General features: G+C 42.0%; 1 protein-coding gene across 2 annotated transcripts; it reads left to right on the top strand.

Moving 5' to 3' along the window:
* Window positions 1-1,534: 1,534 nt before the first annotated feature.
* samd4b (sterile alpha motif domain containing 4B) lies at window positions 1,535-18,176 on the top strand. 2 transcript variants are annotated; one of them, XM_084064820.1, is made up of 14 exons: window positions 1,535-2,075; window positions 2,441-2,576; window positions 4,275-4,776; window positions 4,917-5,393; window positions 5,615-5,857; window positions 8,794-8,903; window positions 9,223-9,309; window positions 9,406-9,667; window positions 9,807-9,892; window positions 10,052-10,167; window positions 10,643-10,841; window positions 11,300-11,426; window positions 12,328-12,411; window positions 15,169-18,176. In XM_084064820.1, exons 3-14 carry the CDS (start codon window positions 4,581-4,583, stop codon window positions 15,195-15,197), a joined length of 2,016 nt encoding a protein of 671 aa, XP_083920946.1. In that variant the 5' UTR covers window positions 1,535-2,075; window positions 2,441-2,576; window positions 4,275-4,580; the 3' UTR covers window positions 15,198-18,176. The 2 variants fall into 2 exon arrangements, with proteins under 2 accessions (XP_083920946.1, XP_083920945.1); XM_084064819.1 differs by lacking the exon at window positions 2,441-2,576.
* The last annotated feature ends 1,120 nt before the right edge of the window (window positions 18,177-19,296 follow it).

Here is a 19,296-nt window from a genome sequence, read left to right as displayed (position 1 = left end):
GGAATAACTGGAGATTAATTATACACTGTAAATTAATATATAAATGAATGGCTATGATGAATACATTAATAACTGGTAACATAACACTTAAATTATCACAAATGCATCTTTAACTAATTAGTAATTAATTACTAATGAACCAATCATGTGTTCTGTTAACATATTTATTGAGACCAGTTTTTGATTGATTGAATACTTTATTAACAGTTTGCAAGCAGACAAGCACAGTAGTACAATACAGGGTCTGTTAAGAGGATTTTAAACCCAAGAAAGCACTATGGCTTGTTTGTACTCAATTCATCGAAGTCCACACCAATGATTCAACGCAACTAGTTGCAACTGCAACTACTTGCAACTATATCCCAGAATTTGTGCCGACTGCAATTCTTTGCAACTGGTTGCAAGTTGCAACTAGTTGCGTTGCGAATGATTGGTTGAATGGGCTTAATTACAGTAACATTACTGAGCCAGTGGTTGGGGGGCTGTTTTGATTACTGTAGTAGTAGGCCCTATTATAGATCAGTGGGCAGCACTGCCTGAAAACCCAAAAGGTAACCTTGTCTGTAATGGCACATATAAAATATGTATACACGCACGCACGCACACACACACACACACACACACACACACACACACACACACACACACACACACACACACACACACACACACACACACACACACACACACACACACACACACACACGTCTTTAATTACCAACATGTATTTATTTATGTATTTATTGTAGGGGCAGACAGTTTTTTCTTTCTTTTTCCCCCCCAAAAACTTTATTTATAATAATCATGACATACAATACAAAACAAACCAAACACAAACAACAAACACAGACAAAGACGTTATTAATACATCAATACAACAACATCAGAGCCAGGGGGATGTACTAACAGAAAACATTAAAGAGTGACCACAAAAGGACAGTTCTTGCAGCTTTCTTATTTTTTTGAGCCATACATTGATTTAATGTACTGCTTGGCTCCAATCTCAATTACAATGAATGACCAAATTTGGATTTATGTATATGAAGTTTAGCTAGAATGGTGATCAAATTAATTATGAATACCTACCTCATTATATTATTACTATTACTATTATTATTGAACCCAAACATTTTGCCAATAAAGACAAACGTCAGAGTCAACATTAACAATATACCGAGATACATCCTTCCAACACTTGTTAGTGTGGGTAAATAAAAGAAGTGCAAATGTTGAGCAGAGTTGTTGCCTACAGTGTTGCCAGATTCTGTGAGAGATGCACCAGGTCTAGGAAAACCAGCCCAAAAGAAGCGCCTATGGGCCACATGAGCACTTTAACATATACATCAGCTATTTGAAAATAGCAGATCTACAAGCTCACAACGCGTCGCGATGCGACGCGTTGTGAGCTTGTAGATCGGCTATTTTCAAATAAAATATTGCGGGGGGAAATTATAATTAGCAGATCTGGCAACCCGGGTTGCCTACCGCCCAAGCGTATGACGTCAGATTAACGTCTTACGTCATCTCTGAACCCAAGTAGATTTCTCTCCCAGCAGTGTAACTCACCCTATTATCTCTGCATTGCAATAAACACACTTTTATACAAACGTAACCCCACACATTATCATCTCCATCACGCGAGCTCGTCGACGTTAAGGAATACAAATGACCGTGGAACGCCACGCAGCGGACGGATAAACCTACGCCTCTTCTCCACACTAAGCTAATGTTATCATTGCATTCAGAAGAAGAAAACCTGGCTAGCCAAAGAGGCTAGTAGCGCTAGCATTTAGCTACGAAGCTAAGCTAAGCTAGCGTATTAGCACCGCTAGCCTCCGCCTCGTTAACAAGTGACTTTATTGACAAAAGGCAAACAACGTTGGAAGCGTTTGAATCCACACAGTGGATGCATCACTAGTACCAGCTACTACTGTGTGGCGTTTTGGTAGGAATGAGCTGTGGTCTGACAGCCGGAGGACGAGCAGAAAAAGCGGCATATTAGCTAAACAATACAAATACTGAACCCAGGGTTGCCATGTCCGCTTATTACAAGCGACGTTGGGCTTGTTTTTCTGGTAAGTTGCTTGTAAATAATATTGGTGGTTGCGTTTTTTTGGGGGCGGGGGCTTGTTTCTAAAGTGTAGTTGTTTATGTGGGGCTTGTTTCCTGTTTGTTGTTTAAACATACAGTGTTTAATTTTCAAGTCAAGGACCCCCTAATTAATATGTATTTGTCTACGGACCACCCCCCGATCTGAAATGTATTATTATCATTTTTGTGGTGTTAAAATAATTCAAAAACATGTTCTTCGAGATTCTTAAAAAAAACAAAACAGATAATGTACTTTGTATAAAAGGCGAATGGGCTCGCTTCGTTTGGGCTTGTTTTCATAGACCTGGTTGCTTGTTTCTCTCGCAACATCTGGCAACACTGACACTAGGAGGCCTAGCTGTCATGCTAAGGCTAGTTAGCTAATGCTAAACACAATAAGAGAGGTTCATAAAAGCAGGGACCAGAACCAAAACAACACTCTGGGCGGGCGAACACCACACATTTTGTACCATCGTCCCCCATAGGTTGGTTTATTATTGAACGAAGCTGGAATTAACGTGTGTGTGTGTGTGTGTGTGTGTGTGTGTGTGTGTGTGTGTGTGTGTGTGTGTGTGTGAGAGAGTGAGTGAGTGTTCATTTAACGACGAGATTGATTGAATACTTTATTAACAGTGTGCAACAACAAAAAAGCACAGTAAGTACAGTTCTATACAAGGTCTACTAAAGGGATTAAAACCCCACAAAGCACTATGGCTTGTTTCCATTGGGGTCCTGTGTACTCAATTCATCGAAACATTTAATGACAGACACATATACAATACTATGCAAAAACATCATATAAACGAGTAGTAATCAAAAAGAAACAAATGAACAGTAAACAGTGATGATTTGACTGTACATATATATATGGTGATGGGAGTTGATGACCCTGAGACTGAGTGTGAACATTGACTATTTTAATATGTATTTAAATTAACACAGGATTTTACTGTGCCTATAGCTTGGTTATGTGTTCTCAGATAATCTCTACATTATAATTAGCTCTGCTTGCCTGCTGCTCCAGGTACATGATGATTTAAATGTCATTAGTCTACTCTAATCTGGCCAGTGGTAGCCTATTTGATGACTATGCAACCTTCTGCATTAGCGTTCTAAGTGTTGTGCAATGTCCATCCATACCTGTGGTCACTTAGTTACCTGTGTTATTAGGGTTGCCAACTACCTTGAAATCTAAATAAGGGACACTTGGCCTGGGCGTCCCTTATTTATTTATTTAAGAAAAATAAGGAACGTCCAGAAAAGGGTGAGCATAACCCAGCATCCATATACTGGGGGGAACAGTAGCCAAAAATAGCAGGTTTACAGCGAGTTACGTTGCAACGTTGTGGGCTTGTAGATCGGATATTTTTGTAGACAGAAAAAAGCTGCCCAAGTACAGAGACAACTCTGGTCCAGTTTAGAGGTCTTAAGTCTAGAGGGTTTAAGTGGTCAACCTGTATTATAGTATACTATTGTGTATATGATCTGTTTGAAGTTGTAAGATGTGTCATTGACTGATTCCCAAACATAAGTATATAGTAATAAGTTAAGTGTGTCCCTTAGTTTCCAAATGAGGGACAATTCCGTATTTCGGGACCCTACCTACTGGTGATCACTTATTAGTTACACTTCATTATGTCTCTTGGAAAAACCTTTACTAATTTCAGCACCTGCTTTTTCTGTGATCAACACAGTCTCTTAAGTTATAGGAAGTGGAACAATCTACGGACATTATATGTCTATGGAAAGAAGTCTCAGTTATGTCATAAGAATTTCATGAAATATTTAATAGGATTTGCCCAGAAATAATTAATCGGTTTTCTTCCCAGAATCTCAACCATGACGGGATTGATCATACTTCATTTAACTACTGTTTAAGAATAGAAAATGTCGTCTCGCTGTCTTGTTACTAACTTTGGAAGACACAAATGAATCCCCACAAATATATTACATCCACATAGCAAGACATTTGTTAATTGTGCTTAAGGATGGACGTTACCTCTTGCTGGGTTGATCCAATTTGTCAAAAACTCCCTATCAAAGCAAGGTGTAGGTTATCATCTTAGGCCATGTTTTTTTTTTACAGAAGTGAACATGTTAGGCTGGCAAACCTTTGAATATGGATTAATGCCATAGACTATTAACATTCTCTAAACTACTCTTTCCCTGTGTTGATGCGGTAGGATGAAGATGATGTGATCCTGTGTGCGCCAGAGTGAGATGACCCCTTCAACCGTTTGAGTGACAATCCATTCTAGACACTGACCAGTTCTTCTCACGACATCTCCATCTGCAAACTCCTGCAGCCACTCTCGTGCCTGAACCATGTGAGGGCCCTTCGCTCCAGTCTGAGGGGACCCCAGGACTGTTCCAAACAAGCCTCCGCTGTGCGGGGCTAGAGTGACCCTGTGTGTGTGTGAGAGAAAACTTCCCCATTACCCTGCCTCCTCTCCCGCACATTCCGGTTCTCCTTCCCGAGGAGACACGCCATGATGTTCCGAGACCAGGTGGGAATCCTGACGGATTGGTTCAAGGGCTGGAATGAGTGTGAACAGACGGTGGCACTGTTGTCTCTGCTGAAGAGAGTGTCGCGCACCCAGGCTCGCTTCTTGCACATCTGTCTCGAGCACTGGCTGGCAGACTGCACAGAGATCCACATCTTAGAAGCTGAGGCCAACAATGCAGGTAGCAGACAGGTTACATGATGTATTCAGTTAATTGCAATTATCTTTGTAAAAACCTTGCTGTCAACGAATAATTTACAAACATTTTGACCCAAGTCCTTCTCTGTATGCTTCCTCCTCTATGCTTCCTCCTCTAATCAGCTATTGTCAGTCAGTGGCACCAGGAGCCCAAGGAGAAGGTGGTGTCTCTGCTGCTGTCCCACCTGCCTCTGCTGCAGCCACGAAACAGCGAGGCCAAATGTGAGTACATGAAGCTGCTTCAGAAGGTGTTGAGTCACACCATTGAGAGCAGCCTGTTTGTGGAGGAGAGCAGGCAACTGTTATCGTACGCTCTCATCCACCCTGCCACCACCCTGGATGACCGCACATCCCTGGCCATGTGGCTGAACCACCTGGAGGAGCACCTCTCTAGTGGCTACGCACCCTCCACACGGGCCCCTTCCAGCCCTTACCACCCACGACAGGGCTCTGACGAGTGGCCCAGCTCTGCTGAGGCCCTGGACCCTGCCCTTGCCTGGCAAGACAAGTCCCCTTCCTCAAGCACGTCTCCAGCTGGCCAAAACGGACACATGCCTTTTCCAGGTGGGATGTCTTCTCCCATCAACAGCAATAACACAGGTAGCATTTTCGTTTTTTTTTTACCTTTTTCTTCAAATATCAGTCCCCCTTTGGGAAAGTAGAAGTTGAAAATCATAGACTTCAATGATATTTTCTGTTGTTAATCTTGTGCCATCCTATTTTTTGTTTTGTTTGTTGTATGAATTTTGATCTCTATTCACAAAACGATCTATGACATTTCTTATAATCTCCCTACGTGGATTGCCATGCTTCCTTGCCAGGTATGGGTGGGCAGCTACAACCCAGCCCTCTGAAGAAGACCCTGTCCCTCATCCCTTCCAGCCCTCAGGCATGTGGAACTGAGTGGATTAGCCAGGAAGACCTGGGGGGCAGGCAGGCCTATGCCCCAACAGACCATGCACCCCTGTCCCCCCAGAGCAGTGTGGCCTCTTCAGGCAGTGAGCAGACAGAAGACCAAGGCTCTATGCGCAACACTTTTCAAGAGGATGGCAGTGGCATGAAAGGTCAGACTTCACCATCTGATAAGGCTCAAGGGCAGTCACATTTTACTTAAGTAAAAGACATGCATTACCAACAACAGTGATGCTGATATAGGCCTGCGACTGCGTCCTGCGTCAGCAAATTACATGTTAAGAGAAATCGCGGTTAAAGAAATCAAAATCCACGGACACTGCCATTTTGCATGGCCAGCTGGCCTCATCCTACTTTATCCTAAGTTATGAACAACAAAATCCGCGTAGAAATCGCCTAAAAACACGATCGATATAGGTTTAAAAAAGTTAGAGTAGACAATTATTTTATACCCCCTTTTTCTCCCCAATTTAGTTGTTATGCCAATTAATTGGCATAACACATTTCTGTGTTGTCACTGCTGTTGTATCCTACTGACTCACATGCCAGTGAGGAGCCCCCACCAGGAGGACGTAGAGCCTTCGTCCTACTCTTCCCGCCCAACATTCCCCGCTGACAGGTGCCGCCGCAGCCTGTTGGAATACATGCTGGGATATTTATCACCCTCCCCGACCGGCTTCCCTCCCCCGAACACCGGCCAATTGTGTTCGCACAGACGGCTTACAAAGCCGGATGCACCATGGTGGATTCGAACTCACAACCTCCGTGGTGGTCGGCAGGGATTTAACCACTGCGCCACCCGAGCGCCTGGACACTTAGTAGGGGCTGTTAGTGACACAATACTTCACTTTGTGATACAAGCGCCAAATATTCCACAAAGTTTCTTCGGGACCTACTTTTTCACAAAAGCCCGTTAGCCACCCAAAAATTGTTTTTTCCAAAATTCCGGCGAAAGACATGCTATGTGGTTTTTGACCTGGATTGTGATTGGATTATCCAATTTTGCTTATTTTGGCATCAGAATATAGTTTTGACTCCTGACAAAATACACATAACATGCCTTTTGCCTGAAGCCATTTTGGAAAATGGCAGCCATATTGTTTTTTTTTTTGGCGTAGCTAACGGGGGGAGGGGGCGGGGGGGGTCAAAACTATATGTTAATACCAAAATAATCTAAATCCAATCACAATCCAGGTCAAAATACACATAAAATGTCTTTCGCCAGCAGCCATTTTGGAAAATGGCAGCCATATTGTTTTTTTTTGCGTGGCTAACAGGCTTTTCTGTAAAAGTAGGTCCTAGGCATTGTTCATGCCAAATTTGGCGCTTGTATCACAAAGTGAACTATTGTAACATAAAAATGGACTTAGTGGCCCGCACTAACTGCCATTTTGACCAGATTGTATAGGGTCACACATTTAAGTATAACACGGTACGCTGGGCAACGTATCTGCTCTGTACTGCGCACCCGAGCTTTACCACCGAGCTTGGGCAGACGGCTGTGTTGTTGAAGGACAACGGACGCGCACTTATGAGTAACAACAAAAATAAAACCTGGCGAAAACAGTTGCGTGCATTAGCGCTTATGAGGATAAAGTAATATGCCAGTCTACATGTCTAGTTTGCTACTACTAGTACTTGTGTTTTTCTAAGTATAAATATTTCACGTATTTCACGACAGGCTAAGTACAAATATCATTTATGAAAAGGCTGCTACAGTGAAGTTGGATTTTTTACTAATCATTTATTAGGCTACTTATGACTGAAACGTTTTCTTTTCTTGGTGTTTTGTTTATCTTGTCTAGGGATTATCTTGCGTATGTATCTGTTATGAAAGACAAATGGTATCATGAGTAAAACAGCTAGTCCTTATATGTAAACTAATCTATGATAGCCTTTCCATAGGAGTAGCTTTTTATATTTTTTGGACATTTTGTTATTTTCATATACAAGCGGATTTTCATTATTTCCAAAAAGAACACAAACAGCCAATAGCATATTAAAAGTTATATAATGTTGAACCTAAACGACGCAGTGACTAGGGGCGTCGCCAAGTTGAAGTTACTACGATCCGGTTGGAAAGCAGGGGTCGCCTCTGTACCGTGTATGCCGTGAGCTGACCAGATTCTATGGGTCACACTTTTTAGTATAACACATTTCTTGTAAAACATAGTGATTGTTCATTGTTGATATAGTGGTGTCTTTTGTGAAGAAGGCCGATGCACGCCTCAAAGGTTGGAACGAAAGTCAAAAAGTTGTTATAGTGGTGTAAAATGCAACCATATTTAAATGCCACCAAAGTATTTAATTTGCAATGTATATTTATTTTACTTTACTATATTTTGGTGCTATTTCTTTATATAGCCTACTGTCCTATGTTTGCGTACTTTTATTAGGCAAATATTAACTCTCAGTGCCACACAACGAGATATCCCGAGTTTCTTTGGAAAAAAATGTTCAGAACCCAAGATATCATTATCTGAAGATTTGCAGCTCCATCCACTCCTTGTTTAACTTAACTGAAAAAGGCTGTATCTCGCTTCCTAAGCACTTTTTTTTACTCTGAAAAAAAAAAATTGCTCGCACAGTATGAACATATTTTTGCCAGACCCAGGGGGTCGGCCTACATGAGGCTTTGTCGGTCGGTCGGTCTGTCTGTCCCTCTTTTCCTCTGTCCCTCTTCTCCTCTGCACACACGTCATGCGAAGTCCGGCCATTCAGATTTCAACCACTAGGGGTCTGGTTTTTATTTCATTGGCACTGAGAGAGTTAAGGTTGTAGGTTTAGAATATATATATATATAGTAATATCATTAGTTTATTTCTTTCAGATACCACGGATGCGTCGACCGGGTATGGTGTAGTACTATATAACCATAGTATCACCATATAAGATCAAACACAACTTAAACGCTGCACTTTTACATTTTATTAGGACATTTTAAATGTCCCTGGGACCCATCTAAAAGACCACCCTTGGGTCCCGGGACCCATTACATTGCAAACCTAGCAACATCACTGCAACAGTCATACAAACAAAGTATTTGTATTTTCTGTCCCCTCTGCATATTTGTATGTCATCGGTCAAGATGTCCCCACGTGGTTGAAGAGTCTCCGTCTTCACAAATATGCATCACTGTTCTCCCAGATGACATATGAGGAAATGATGATTCTGACAGAGCACCACCTAGAGTCGCAGGTTTGTCATTTTTACATTATCATTCACCAGGGCTAGGTTTTGATCATTCCACCCCTCATTAGTTGTGAATGTTATCCTCAGACCCCATGATACACCCACTGCCAACGAGGCATGAAATGAAGCAGTGCACCCTGCAGTTACATAGAGCCATTCTTGTTATAAATGGTGTGATTTTTGCCTTTGCGTCATAGCTTTAATGAAACAGATGGTCATTAGGTTTGCTATTTAGCAACTATACGCATTGTGTAGCAGCCCAATGAGAAGTAACTTTCCTAATTTTCGTGCAACCCATTTTATCTTCCCTGTTTCTCCCTTTCAGAATGTTACTAAAGGTGCACGGCACAAGATTGCCTTGAGCATTCAGAAACTGCGAGAAAGGCAAAGTGTGCTCAAGTCTTTAGAGAAGGTAATGCAAATTATTTGCAGCGTTGATGATTTTTATTTGTGCTACTGCTAATCAAAATCGCCCTTGGTTATTTACCTGCTGTACCTCCTTTGGCAGGACATCTTGGAAGGTGGAAACTTGCGTAATGCCCTCCAGGAGCTACAGCAAATTGTTATCACGCCCATCAAGACCTACATCCCACCCAGTGCAGTTCAGACCACCTCAGAATCCTCCTCAGAGGGCAAGGTTGGGTCAGATAAAGAGCTGGCCACAGACGGTTTTCAGTCCCACAACCCCCCTCCTTGCGATGGAGAGTCCTCAGCTACACCTATCTCGGACGGTGACATCGCTGGACAGTTCACCCGTGTAATGGGTAAAGGTACGCTGGACATCATGTGTTTTTTAGTGCCGTGTGCCAGTGGGGCCCTGCAAGGTGAGCTGGCCTGGTGTGTCTGGTGATTAGATTTGCTGCGTTAACATTTATGTAGTGATGTGTAAACCTTGCCTCTGATTTGCAGTATGCACCCAGCTGTTGGTGTCAAGGCCAGATGAGGAGAATATCAGCTGCTACCTTCAGCTCATTGAAAAGTGTCTGACACATGAGGTGAGAATGAGTCAAGCTTTTTATTTCCTGTTTAAAAAAAATTACATGTTGAATTTTGAAGAAAAAAACCCCACCAACCCTAGTCATATGGATTGAGTTCGAAACCCTTTTAGTGTTTGGAGTGCTAACATCCTTCTCTCCTGTCCGTTACTCTGTCAGGCTTTCACAGAAACACAGAAGAAAAGAGTTGTCTCCTGGAAGCAGCAGGTCCTCAAATTGCTCCGCCTGTTCCCCCGAAAAGCCATGCTGGACATGCCTGTGTACCGACAGAAAGGGTGAGAGTGTTGGCTCTGCATCTCCTTTGATCTATTACTTTTAGCCGGAGAGATGTCAAACCAGCTGAGTGGAGCATTCCCTGATGCTTTTCCCTGCTGTCTTAACTTTCTTTAGCGTAACTTTTCTATTCCTCTTTCTCTGTATGTTGCTGTCAAATAACACTGTGCAGTATTTGACATAACCATACTCTTTGAATATCCAGTTCTCTACACCAGTGGTTCCCAAACTTTTTAGCCCGAGATCCAAAAGATAAATTTGATGTCTCATGATGTGTGAGCTTGAAATGTGATCATTAAAAACAAAATTTAGAAAACCAAAAATGAAGGGATATTTACTCGTGACCCATAAAAATGGGTCCGCGACCCACAAATGAGTCCCAACCCAGTGTTTGGGAAACACTGCTCTATACCCCTTCTCATTGATGTCTCTTATAAATGTCTAATGTAGTTTCTTTCCTCTCTGTACTTGATCTAGTTGGGCGTATGGGTCCAACTCTCTCCCCACAGCAGGCTCTGTGAGTGGAGCTCTGGCACGCCGGGGACAGAGGCAGTTCCAGTTGGCCCCTCGTGGGCTCCCAGCCGGTCGTATGGGGCTCCTGAGTCCAGGTGGCATCGGAGGAGTTTCCCCACGCCACAGCCTCACTAACCCTGCTCTGGGAAGTCAGGGTAGACAAGTCAGTAGCTGTGTTCCTGGCTAGTCAAAAGCATCATTTATACTTCAGTATATGTTTTACACTCGGAAATCATTACTGGCAAGGGACATGGTCGTACAATCAAATTATAAATGAGGTTACGCCACTTTTAACACAGTGGTGAAGCTGCATTGCCAAATACGATATTTTTCAACTTAATCCTGGAGGGGGAATTTGGTCTTTTCAGTTGGCAAACATTATCCATCACCAGGGTACCCCAGTGGCTCACCTGGTAAGATCGCATGCCACATACATTATGTTATAGTCTTTCCCGCAGCCAGCCCTGGTTCGAATCCGACCCGAGGCCATTTATTATCATTATCGTAGCTCAAAGATCATTTGTTTTTATATTGACTTTGCTGAATAGACGGGAAAGAAAAGTTTCAAACCCATTATGAGTGACAATTTCTTAATGAGAACTGGTGTTTTCCATGTTGTAGAACTTATGGTTTGCCAACCCCGGGGGCAGTAACAGCATGCCAAGTCAGAGTCGCAGTTCCGTGCAACGAACCCACTCGCTGCCTGTCCACACATCCCCGCAAACCATGCTTCTGTTCCAGCAGCAAGGTATTGTACAGTGACTTTAATCCCATATTAACATGGTTGGCCCACCTCCATCATCACACCAACACTGCACCACAGCATTAATCACGTTCATTATGTCCCACCCATGTTGTTAGTCATTCACACTTTCAGGATGGAATATGTTTTCTAACCTCACGTCTTCATTAGAGAAATGATTCCACAGACCTTAGCAGTAATTTGAATAGTGTATTATAATGGTATTATTATAATGGTATTATTAAGGGTGTGTTGAGAGTTTTTGATGCCATTCCACACACGTTACCATTATAATGAGAGGACCTTTGTTTTACCCATTAAGGTTCAGTCACACAGGAACTGAATACCCTGTTGTCAATAGCTTGTTTTCTTTAATGTAGTGTCACAGGACTGGGTAATATATTGAATCCTCCAATATCATACAGATATGTTATTATCTCTACCTGGCCGAAAGGCAGAGAATACCGATTGTGGTCAGACCTTGCATGCACACTCCCAGTAAGACGAGGAAGAATCCACCCAAAATCTTTCTTTATGTTTTGGCGCATAACCTTTGACCCGTAGATCGTACAATCAAAAATGTTGTCCAAAACTCAAAACACAAATCAGTGCACATGATATTGGGAGTCGTGATAAACGCATCATTGAATGATGATGACAACATGATTTTTATGTGTGGCTTTATTTGTAAATTCATTAATGTGGCAGTTATATAACGTTGCCTAAAATCAGGCAAAGCCTATTTGTGGTCTAATATATAAAATATTATTTCAGAAGATAAATTGTGATTTAATCAGTTTTGGATGTCATTTGGTGTGAATGAAAATTCTTTGTGCATGTAGTTCTGAAAGTTGCTCTAATGGTGTTTCTAGGGTACTGAGTAATATGTTGTTTCTCATTCCTTCAGAATGCCAAGTTCCAGGTGCCGATCTGGAAATCAACCCCACGCTGGAGTCACTGTGCCTCAGTATGACAGAGCATGCCTTAGGGGGTAAGTGTCCTCAGCAGTTCCCATAGACTGTAAAAAGGATATGGACGAAGGAAACCATCATTTTTTCTGCAATTTCAAATCCCCCCAACTTGGAATCGAAAGGCAACCGGAAACGGCTGCTATTGGCTGCAACCGCAGCGGGGGCGGGTCTTCACTCGGTAGAACCAATAGAAGCCCTAGAAACACACCCTACTTTATCATTAATTTTAATGGGACCATAAAATTAATGGGACCATAATTTACTAAACGCATTGAAATTGAATACTTTAAACTAGCGATTGAAAACAAAGTATTTATGAAAATGTTTACTGAGGTAATAAAAATAAGTATAAAGTCTGGCCAAAACCTCATTCACTTGAATGGAGTGAAAATGCTTCTGCAGCCAACAGGAAGGGAAGTAGCGACATCTGCTGGGCCATTGATTAGAACTGCATGCTGATAATGACTTCCTATTTTGGTCTCAAATCCAGCGGACCTTCCTTGCCGCCTGGCAGTTCCACACTGAAGCCCGATTTATGCTTCAGATCTACAAGCTCACAACGCGTTGCATCTGTGAGGCGTTGTGAGCTTGTAGATCTGCTATTTTCGGTGTGACGAAAATAAACATTAATGAGGCATAAGTAGGCTCACCACCTCCAGACAAAGCACACACCTCAAAGAACGGGAAACAACAAATTAAAGTTCATGCACATGATGTTCTCTGCAGGCTAAAGACTGAGTTAGACCATTATCAGGATTTCTACAATAGTGGGACAGGTGTACAGACAATTCCCTATTTTATTTTCATTTATGCATTTGCCCTCAATTGTTCCTTGCATTTCCCTCTCTCTTTGTCAACTGCATCACTTTAGATTACACCTGGAAACGTGTCCTGGCTCTCTAGAATGATGCCATCAACTTTTGTTTGCACAGTTAAGTCAAGTGTGGAGACAGACATGTTTTTTGCTACACTTTGCCACAATAATTTTAATGTGGCCATTAAAATCTCACGTATGAGATGATGCCAATCTTTGTCCAAATTTGTCCTGAAAATATCTGCTAACCGTCTTATGGCCATATTTAGTCCAGTAGCCTTTATGTTGACATTGCGGCATATTTTCTATGTTTTGTTGTGTGGCCATTATATATTGGTCTTGCCCACTGTAGTTAATGTTGCTATTCTCGTCTTGTTTGTAAGCATAAACTAATACGCCAGAGTTTCTGAGGAGTGCTCATTTTGGTGCACCCAACGTCCTGCATATTTGCACGGTTTTACAATAAATGCTTGACTTTTACAAACACAAGCAAGGGACACCTTTAAGCTGGTGAGGCTTACCCAAACAAGTCGCTCGGTGAGCGATTCTCCGTGCCAAGCAGCTGATTGTTAGTCAGCGAGCATGCTGTTTGAGTTGGCAAGCCATGGCAGATGTAATACTGTAGGTTATCACGGGAAGCAAATTGAGCGCTCCCTCTGTGATTCCCCCATGTGTCTCAGGTACTGCAAGTGTGGACCGGACTTAGGATGCATAAAGGACGCATCATTCCAAAGCCTATTCACCTGTTTCCTAGGCTGTGTGTTTTCCACTTCCTGTCGATTTGATCCAATGAAATCCAATGAAACTGGTCAGATGACCTATGATATCCAATGAAATCGACAGGAAGTGGAAAACACACAGCCTAGGAAACGGGTGAACCACGCCCCGTTTCTGTGACGCGCGTGGAACTGCCTTTCGTCTACCATTTAGATAACTCCCAAACCCTAAATTACCAGCTAAATTGGTGGCGTGCCAAGGTGAGCATTAGACTTTCAGTCCCAACATTGTGGTATCGAATCCCACTCCCGATGCTATTTACTTACATATCTAAAATGCGTCGCAAAGTCTTTTATTAAGGTTAGGTATATAGTTTGTCGTCCCCAGCGAGGCGGACCACTTGGCCCTCTTGGTGAGAACACACTACAGCCCTTAATATTAAGTTAAGAAGTAGTTAGGCATAAAAACTGCGGACTTGGGCCACGAGAGGCACCGCCGAGCGAGCGGCCAAGCCGAACATTGTGAAGTCCGCTTCAGCCGACTCAGTGCCGTTCGAGTTACGTCCCAATAGAGACAGAATCGTAAATCATCGTTCTGGTGGCTAGAAATATCTAAATCAAGCGTGTTTTGGGGTGAGCGTTCTTGTATTGGGCACACTGCCTATCAAAGTGACTACTGGCCAATCACAGCACGTCCTCGCCCAAGCTCTGTGATATCCTCCAGATCAAGGCAAAAAGGGTTTTTCAGTATATTCAAATGAACAAGGAAGGGGACACAACAATAATTGAAGCAAAAGCATACAGATCTCAATCAAAGAATGAGAAGCCCCAGAAGCTCATCCTTAAATGCAACCAACACAGCCTTGTGGACCAGTCGTGTCCTTTATACAACATTTCCCCATTTGGCGACAGCTTGATCGACCTCCTTCTAGTAACCGGTTGCTTTTGCCAAGGTATTATTGGACATGGATGTTTGTGTTTGGGAGTTTGTGACAGGCCAGTTAGGCATGGAAGACAAATTCAAGCGACTTTTGCCCTTAATGACCTGTCACTTAATGCTCTGGTGTAAATCTACAACCAAATTTGCTTCCAAGCATCAAGTGAAACTGGTGTCTCGGTTGATCTGTGTAGTGATTTTGGTCTTATAATTGGGTCTCTTTTTCATACAGATTGGTTTACAGAGGGTGGAACATTGATGGTGCAGTATATTTATGTCCACTTATTTTCATCTCCAATCTCCTTCTCAGATGGAATAGACCGAACATCAACAATATGAAAAGCAGAGAAAAGGAAGAAAAACAAACTTCACTTCAAGTGAGGCCTGTTCAGCTTCTCATCGCCCAGCACAAGATATATGCTTCAGAAAACAAGGCAAAATGGTCACTACAAAACGACAAAAACTGTGTATATGTTCTCTGATATTTTTGTACTTTATTATATACAACTAAGTTTATTATAAATGGAATACAGATGATTATTATATTGCCGGAGGGAGAAGAGGTTAATTGTGCAACTGCTCCATGTTGTCTGCAGGACTGTGACATGATGTGCAGACTCAGTTTGCCGTAGTCTGAGAGGAAAATGGCGGATCGGTGCTGTCTTAAAGGGGTTCTGCCCTGTGTTACTCTTTTTCTCCTCCCAGCAAAAAAAATAAACAAACACTGACAGTCACGGCTCACGCCCCATGAAATATTTAAGTCAAACCTTTCCCAACGAGGAATAAGGCACTTTTCTCCTCCTCACATGCACATATAATCTTTGAAATTGAGCTCTAATTGATACACCGATACACTCACACAGAGGCTCTACCTGTATCTAGGGATTTATTCAGAAACACAGCCACAAATCCCACCCATACTGCTTGTTCTGTAGCCAGTACTATCAAGGGCATGTATTGCTTGAAGCTTAAAAGGCTTTCCTTGGTTCTTTGTCTTATCTCTCTGCCCCGCTCCCAAATACATTAGAGGAAAATGTATGGGCACCTATAACTCCTCTTATGTGTTTTGTGACTGAGGCAAGCAAGTAGGACTAAAGGTATTGAGGAGAAGCGGGTTTGCAATTGAATCATGGATGATACCCATTGTCTTGGTTCATTTCCTTAAAACACAGACAAGGTATAACGACTGTGTCCTACTCTTCTTACCTCTACAAAGCCAAAGAGAAGGGCTGCGTGATTGTTAATTCAAGAATGATGCAGAAAAATGCAACAGAATGGTATATTTGTTTAAAAAAGGAATAACGGAAGTTTAAAGAATTCATGCCAACTGTGGCATGTCTGTTTAATATTATGTGCCCTACTACACAAATGATGATGAATCTCAACGTGTGCCGAGGCATCCCCACAGGGTTGAATAAGGACTGGTGAGGTGTGAGCTGTGAGTGCTGATGTTATATTGCATTGATAAGAGGGGAGGGTAAGTGTCTGTTTTCAATTTACAATTTAATGCAGGTTGAGGAAACTGAATGAAACCCATTTCAACCCTCTGGCCCCCTTATGATTGGTTCTGTAAATTGCAGATGAAGCTCCATCAGTACTCACCTCCTCGCCCTCACCATGCCCTCTCCTCAAAATGGCCAGTGTAGAGATTTGATGATTCATACTTTTCAAGGTGCTTGGAAATGTCCATATTTTCCGTTTTGAGTCCTTCTATGTTTCAGTCACACAAAAAAAAACTAACATTATCATGTGGTATCAGTGTTGAATCTCAAAAACTGTCTAATACAGCCTCTGTGTTTGAATGTGGCAGAGCGGAGGTGCATGTAAGTGTAATATGGTCTTAACTTTTGGATCACTTTTGGTTGAATCATAAGGCAGGGATAACCATTCGCATATTATTTCTGCAGAGCCATAGCTGGTCTGTTCAGTAAACATGGTTATTTACAGATTGTCTTTTCCACTTGTATTTTTTACTCTCCCTTGATATCGATAACTTATGCTTTTTTTCTATAATTGCATGTTTTTGCCACACTAATTCAGCACTGTTGTAGATAGAGGACAGAATAGTCATGGTGGTTGGTGATGCTCAGGATCACCAACAAGAGAGCAGAAATGTTGCAACTAATGTTCTATGTTAATACCGCCTAAATGTCACTGTTTACATCTCGCTGGGATATGCCCGTTTCATGCTATGTGATGTCATTCATCATTGTCTCACTATGTAACACATTAAAGTACTGAAGCCTTCTCATAAATGAGCTGGCAGGGTAGAGCTTGACAACAGATACCTTCTACCCCTTATTTACCAACTCTAGTTAAGTGTCTTGGTAGATATTTCAAGTGAGGTATGCACAGCCTTCCTATATGGTTGTGGAGTGACGTGAAAATAACAGTTTTCCAGGCCTTATGATTAAACTGTTCTCACATGCTGACAGAACTGTTCATGTGGTGCCTGAAATGCACAGATGGCCACATCTTCCTCTGTCGATTGCAGAATGATCCTGAATAGTGTTCTAGTCATGGTTTTCTTCAGAGCAGGCTCTTGGATAGATCTGACTTAGTGAATGCATCAGATTCATACCCATGAAGAGACTTCTATGGTTGACCAATTTAAGATTCTGTTATCTTATTGTAAACGATGAAGCGTATTAGCTATACTGTATATCGATGCTCTTATGTTATATGGCTCAGATACTCATTTTGATAACCTCAGCAAAGGTTGGAACCTTGTGAGACTTGTAACAGTACAATACTGTTAATAAATACTACAGATAGAGAAAAAAAAGGTATTGGTGCATTGCTACAGGTGCCTATGCATTATGGAAATATGCAGCAGGAGATGAAAATGGTTATCTGAGCTGCAAATAATGTGACTATGTGTATAACCGAACAGACACTAATAACAGGCCAAGGAATATGTTTACTCCGTGTTTACATTCCAGTGATGGGCGAAATGGGTTAGAAAATGCACTTCATAAGTTCAGCCTTGGATATATTTTCACATACCAAGCCACCACTATGAGGTACAAATCCTATGTGATATGATGGCTACTACCAAGTGGTCCGTCAGATATTGTCTATGTCCCTGCCTGGCTTAGTGAATAAAGCAGTCAGTTGTAGGCTATATTGCATCTTTGTCTTGTACAATTTATATTTAATTCTAATGACTCCCCAAACATTTTTCTAATATTTTATGAATGAACATTTTGCATCCCATGCTTACACACACTACCTTTTTACTGTCACTCATTGTATGTTTGACTGGTCTGAACTGCAGCATTCATGAGATGGACAGTCCAAATAAAGGAGTTAAATTCTTTTGCTACTTGATTCATGGCTTGTGTTCTATCTCATCTGTGTACTTGGAGACACGATTTTGGTGCCTTTTCAGTTGTCTACCAAGTCAACGTTGCCTCTAGACGGGTGGTTCTCAACCTTTTCAGGCCGTGACCCCCCAAAATAATCATATTTGAACTGGGGACCCCCACCCTGATAAGCACTTGGAATGTAGGTGTTGAGGTTTTCAGTTCTGACTCGGTTCTACAGATAAATATTGTGAAAATAGCCAATATACAAGCTCACACGCCTCACGCTGTGAGCCGCTGTGAGTTGTAGATAGGCTATTTAAAAAAATAATCCTCTTATATTTGACAATTTGGCCAATGTTTGACCAGTTTTTGGGCCCACAGGTTGAGAACCACTGCTCTAGAGTCTAGAGAACCTGATGTGGTTAAAATGTTTCACAATGTTTGGAAAATGGCAGATCTACATCTACAGGCTCACACTGTGTCGCACTGCGATGCGTTGTAGAGCGGCTATGTTTTAATAAGTATGTAAGGCCCATAGGCAGGAGCCTATCTCCCTTTTCTGTATCGTGATGCACCTTGATGCACAATTACACCCCCTGGACATGGCGGTATGTCACAGGGTTACCCAACTTACCCCCAATCCAACCCCTTGATGCTGAGTGCCAAGCAGGGAGGCATTGGATCCCATTTTCAGAGTCTTTGGTATGACCCGGTATGACCTGACCTCCCAGTCTCAGAGTGGAGACTAACCACAAGTTAGTAGTTTTGAATAGCCAAACTAGAAAATAGGGTTAAAATGGTTAAACTGATTTTGATTATATATAAGCAACGGTCATTTTTACCCCCTGGAACCCTCACAGACCCCTGGGGGTCCCAGGACCAAACATTGAGAACCACTGCTGGGCTATAACAATATCAATGATAGACAAAAATAATCCATTTATCAAGCTGATTTTATCTTAATTTAAATTCCATTGCACGAGAGTGTTTTTTTTAAAGAAACGAGCTGTGGCCGGCCAGTGGTCGTAAAAGTAGCCTACCATTTTTTTAAACTTAAATAAAAGTATCAATACTGCAATGTAGAAATACTCCGTTACAAGTAAAAGTCCAGAATAAAAAAAATACTTGAG

The sequence above is a fragment of the Gymnoscopelus microlampas genome (assembly GCF_963454915.1).
Source record: "Gymnoscopelus microlampas genome assembly, chromosome: 8".
Taxonomy (NCBI): domain Eukaryota; kingdom Metazoa; phylum Chordata; class Actinopteri; order Myctophiformes; family Myctophidae; genus Gymnoscopelus; species Gymnoscopelus microlampas.
The sequence above is the reverse complement of the archived record's forward strand: the minus strand, read 5'-3'. Positions and strand labels throughout refer to the sequence as shown.